Genomic DNA, 5410 nt, shown 5'->3' with positions numbered 1-5410 from the left:
GGCTTTTTTTCTTTTTGCTTATGTGGTGCTGAGGAATCGAACCCAGGGCCTCATGCATGCAAGGCAAGCGCTCTACCACTGAGCCACCTTCCCAGCCCTGGATCTCAGCCTCTTGAGTAGCAGGATTATAGTCATAAACCATAAGCCATGCAGCTTGGCTGCTGCTGCTGCTGCTCCTCCTCCTCCTCCTCCTCTTCCTCCTCCTTCTTCTCTTTCTCCTTCTCCTTCTCCTTCCTCTTCCTCTTCTTCTTTCTTCTTTCTTCATCTTTTTCTTCTTTTTTGTCAGGGAGAAGGCTCATGCCTGTAATTCTAGCCATACAGGAAGCTAAGGTCTAGATGACCCTGAATCAAAGCCAGCCCAAGCAGAAAAGTCTCTGAGACTTTATCTCCAATTAACCACCAAGATGGCATACTGAAAACAAGAACACCTAAGCCCCAAGTTCTGGTTGTGAAGTCCCGCTACTAGCATGCACACACGTGTACATACACATGCACACGCATACACACGGCAACAAAGGGAAGCCAGGAAAGTTCATCACAACCAGCCAAAATGTCCCTGCATAAAGATTATGAAAAGCGAGGCACTAGCTTCTAGGTAGCAGATTGATTTATTCTAGGTTTGAGGCCTTTGGTGACCGTTGGCAAGAAGTGAATCCTAAAAGGTCACACAGCAAGAACTGTAAGCACTTTCAAGTAGACAAATAATAACCCTATAATGAAGCCAGTGTCTTTGTTCTCCCACCGATGCTCAGATTCGTGACCTCGGGGAGCTGGAAGTACACCCTGATCTTTGTTTGCCTTCAGACAGCAGCGAGGGGGATGAAGGAATGAATGGGTTTATTCTTTAATTAGGCACCAAAGGTGGAAGTTGTTAAAAAAAAAAAAGAAGAAGAAGAAGAAAAGGGCCAGGATACATTAGAGCCGAGCCTGCCCCTCGACCTCGACGGTGACCGAGCAGGTGCAGGCCTACATCGCTGGGCAGGCCGAGGCCCAGTGGGTACCCTGGATACGGTGGGGGGCGCACAGAGGCTTCCTCTGCTCGGCTTTGACTGGGGGGGGGTGCTTGTGGGCAGGGCCGGGTGGGGCGCCGTGGGCACCGATTGCACCATCATCACGTACAGTCTCCGGACCTCCCCCCATCCCCCTCCCGCCCTCCGCGGCGCCTCCGGGGTGATTGGCCCGCCGGACAAGAAGGGGGATGGTGGTGGTGGTCTCAGGGTGCGGGGCCGCGCGCGCTCCCTGGCGCCGGGTCGGCCCATCTGCAGTCTCGGGGAGGGGCGTGGTCTTGCCAGGGGCGGGGTCTGATTGGGGCGTGTCGAGGGCGTGGTCTGCGCGTCCGGGGCGGGGCCTGGGGGCTGGGCGACCCGGCGGGGGTCGCGGCGCCCCAGCGAGAACCCGCTGGCGGTGAGGAGCGCGGCTGCATCGGGGCGGCATGGCGAACACGGCCTCGGAGATCATCGCCTTCATGGTCTCCATCTCTGGCTGGGTGCTGGTGTCCTCCACGCTGCCCACCGACTACTGGAAGGTGTCCACCATCGACGGCACGGTCATCACCACCGCCACCTACTTTGCCAACCTCTGGAAGACGTGCGTCACCGACTCCACCGGCGTGGCCAACTGCAAGGACTTCCCCTCCATGCTGGCGCTGGACGGTCAGCATCCCCCGGCCCGGTCCCCCCCTCCCCGCACCCCCGCCCCGCCCGCCCGGGCGCCCCCGGCCTCCCGCCCGCACCCCCGGACCCCCAGAACGCCTTGCAGGACACTTTCCTAACCCAGGACCCCGGAAGGGAGGGGGACACGCGACCAGCGAGACCGGGTGGCTCCAGGTGCTTCCCAGACTCGGGGTGTGTGTGTTGGGGGGGGGGGTTCCCGGCCCCACGTCCGTCGAGGGCCGTCCTCCTGTCGGTCGGGGACTGATGGAACTCGGGGGTTCACCCTGCCAGGGCTTGTCTCCCCTCTCGCCAACTGTCCCCCCACCCCCCAAGCTGGTTCTGATGAAAAGGGTATCGCGGATCCCTGCGGTGGCCTCGCTTCGCACCAGTTCCTTTAGAAGCTCTTTTCAAAGCAGACACGGGGGTCGAGGGGTAACATATTGTGGGGTTTTGTCGTTTTCCTTGAAATCCGTCCACCAACTTCCCCGCTTTAGGATTTCGTACTTCCTTGCTCTGGTCCGTGCCCCGATGAAGCGTCCGCCAAGAAATTTTATCCCCCCTCCTGACCTGACCTTGGGGGACAAAGCGTACACCCCAGCTTGGTGCGGGCGTGCGGTGGGGGCGGGGTGGGGTGCTTTCCCTGTCTCACAGGGGTTCGTAGCAAGGTTTTATTGTGTGTTGCGTCGTATCCATAGGTAAATGAATATATATGGTGTACATATGAATATATTGATATATGTACGAATAGGGGTGTGTGTGTGTGTCTGTGGCTGTGTGAGTGTGTGTGTGGCTGTGGCTGTGTGTGGCTCTCTAGTCAGAAGGTGTCAGCCCCAGACACAATGATTGTGCAAGTTCTAGGCTCTTTTCTTCCAGGATTTCACATACAGCAACCTACCACTGCCTTAGATCCTGGCAGAAACTGACTAGTCATTTGCTTTATTTCTAGATGTGAGGAGGGTTTCTTTTACTATATGATTCCCTCGCTGTTTATATTTGCATAGCTAGATTTAAAAAAAAAAAAAAAAGAAGGTTTGATTCTCCTAAGACAGTGCTTACCATGAAAAGTAAACTTATTCAACGTCCGGCTGGAGGGGACTTGGTCTAAGGGACCAGTGCCAGAAGGGTGGCAACTGGGTTTGTGTCCTGCGGTGTAAAAGAAGTAGCCAGAACGCTGTTCATCCCTGGGCATTATGGTTGAATTTCCTGTACCCAGCCAAGCACACATCCAGGGAGATGAACAGGCAAGCTCTTGTTTCTGAGGTTTACTTTAGGGAACACAGGAGTGATAGTTTCTGTCCTAGGCTCCTTCTTCTGTTTTGTGACTTTATTGTGGCCTAAGATAGTATGCCAGACAGATACGCTTCCTTCTATGGGACAGTCAGGGGACAAGGCAAAGGGGAGAGATAGAAATGCTCCTTGGTGATTTTTGAATGCAGGGTAGTGGAGTTTCCTCTTCCAGTGTCTGCTGTGAGAGGGGGTTGTTTCCTGATTTGGGCGGACAGGGGGCCCTCCAGTTATCATGCTACTGGAGTGCAGCAGAGACATTTGTACGACATGAACTTGAAAAATGCGTGTGCTCAAGTAATTAGAAAATGATTTAAAAACGTAAACATATGCCCTGCAATTTTTTTTTCCAGTGCTGGATATTGAATCCAGGGCCTTGCTCAGGCTAAGCAAGAGTTCTTAAATTTGAGCTAAGCCCTAGCTCTTTTTTTATTTTTGTCCGCCATGGGGCTTGAACTCAGGGCCTGGGCACTGTCCCTGAGCTTTTTTTTTTTTTTGCTCAAAGCTAGTGCTTTACCACTTTGAGCAGCAGATCCACTTCCAGTTTTTAGGGGGTTAATTAGCCATAAGCGTCTCATTAGACTCAGCCTCCTGAGTATCTAGGTTTACGGGTGTGAGCCACCAGCACTCAGCTTTATTTTTTGAGATAGGGCCTCACCACTCCCATTGGTCTTGAAATCACAATCTTCCTGCCTCTGACTCCTGAGTATCTGGGATTGCAGGCATGCGCCACCATGCTAACCTGCAATGTTTTAAAATCCATAACATCTTTCCAAGTTGGTACAGATAAAAAGAACTCTTTTTTTTTTAGCCCCTTCGTGCATACTATTTATTAGTCTGGATAAACTGGTTTATTTAACCATTCACCCACTGTGGACATTGGACCCTCTCCAGTGTTTTTCTATTAGTGCTTTATTGAAATTCTTTCCTCACCCCTTGGTGCGCATGTGGACATCTGTGGACTATTCCACTGGACAGTGGACATGCATTTGGACCGAGCTGTAGGACATGCATTTGAATATTCAGTTCCCACTGCCAGATTGCATTCCACCAAGAGTGAGAGCCGGCCTTCCTCATTCTCGCACCTTTTCTTCCACTTTCATTGGCATTTTCCTGTGATTTTTGACTACCTTATCATTTATTGGCCATTTATTTTCTCTCTTTTGTGAACTGTCTATCTCTATCGTATGCTGATGGTTTTGTTGTTTCTTCTTGGTTCATTCTTGGTATGTTGTCATCTCAGGTCATTTCTTCATTGTATAATATTCTTTTTTTTTAAATTGAGATTTTGGCAATTTGTGATTTAATCACATTTATCTATCACTTTCTGGGTGATGTTACCTTTAGGGCCTCAGAGGCCATTTTCTACTTTCCTAATTCTGATGAACAGAACTTTCTGTATCTCCTAGAAGTAGGGTGTCACCTCTCTACATTTCCACATGCAAGGAAATTGGTTCCCTTACCTGCAAATAGAACTTGGCAGGGTAAGTTGTTAGGGCCTTATTCCCAGAATAAGCGCATCTGCTGTGTGTTGGTCCTGACATTGGCTTTGAAGTGGTGGGGAAGCCACTTTATTATGGGCTGTGACAGCTGCAGACCCAAGCAGCCTAGTCCTTCCCTTAGGCCAGGTATGAGCTCTGGACTGGAAAGAGACTCCAAGAAGGAAGAGGGAAAGCTCGTGACTCTTGTTGGCTGCCACTGATGGAGTTTTTATCTAAATTTCCTACATGAGATCAAAGCTCTGATTCTGCGTGCTCAGGAGGCATCAATACCAATCCAGTTTTCCTTGTGAGGAGAATGAGCTCTAGCAAAGCCAAATGTCAGGATTGAGGAGGGTTCTGCTTAGATTTCTGCCTACAATCAATTTCGGTATTGTGGAGAGGATGCTTTGAGGAGCAGATACTTGGCTCATGGGGTTCATTCGGGGAAGTTGGACCTGCTGTTCCTATTTTGCAGATGTGAAAACAGACTGGGAGAGATTATTGATGTAATCAAGGGCAAATTGTAGATCAATAGAAGCACCAGAGCTGAAATTCAAGGTGCTGCCTCCCCCATCCAATCTTCTTTCAAAAACTCTGCAAAAAATACAGCAAGCTGGGCTGGGAAGGTGGCTCAGTGGTAGAGTGCTTGCTTTGCATGCATGAGGCCCTGGGTTTGATATCCTTAGCAACACATAAGCAGAAAAAACCGGAAGTGGTGCTGTGGATCAAGTGGTAGAGTACTAACCTTGAGCTGAAGAGCTGAGAGACAGTGCTCAGGCCCCAGAGTTCAGGCCCCACAACCGACAAAAAACAAAACAGAAAAAAAAAGCCAAGTTACTCATATAAAGAAGGCTCAGCTGGGCGCCAGTGGCTCATGCCTATAATCCTAGCTACTCAGGAGGTTCAGATCTAAGGCTTGTGGTTCAAAGCCAGCCAGGCAGGAAAGTCTTAAGACTCTTATCTCCAGTTAACCACAGAAAAAGCCAGAAGTGG

At 50.5% G+C, this 5410-nt stretch overlaps 1 protein-coding gene across 2 annotated transcripts in view; it reads left to right on the top strand.

Annotated features, from left to right (window-relative positions):
* Cldn10 (claudin 10) overlaps positions 1-5410 on the top strand; it is a 79808-nt gene that overhangs the window by 55707 nt on the left and 18691 nt on the right. The window contains exon 1 of one of the 2 annotated variants that reach the window (XM_013022947.1): positions 1394-1652. The exons of the other annotated variant lie outside the window; for it this stretch is intronic. Coding sequence (XP_012878401.1) covers positions 1433-1652 — 220 coding nt within the window. The 5' untranslated portion in view covers positions 1394-1432. Of the gene's footprint in view, positions 1-1393; positions 1653-5410 lie in introns of those variants that run through there. 2 annotated transcript variants of the gene reach the window in all.

This window comes from Dipodomys ordii, unplaced genomic scaffold (assembly GCF_000151885.1).
Source record: "Dipodomys ordii isolate 6190 unplaced genomic scaffold, Dord_2.0 Scaffold65, whole genome shotgun sequence".
In the NCBI taxonomy this organism is placed as follows: domain Eukaryota; kingdom Metazoa; phylum Chordata; class Mammalia; order Rodentia; family Heteromyidae; genus Dipodomys; species Dipodomys ordii.
The sequence above is the reverse complement of the archived record's forward strand: the minus strand, read 5'-3'. Positions and strand labels throughout refer to the sequence as shown.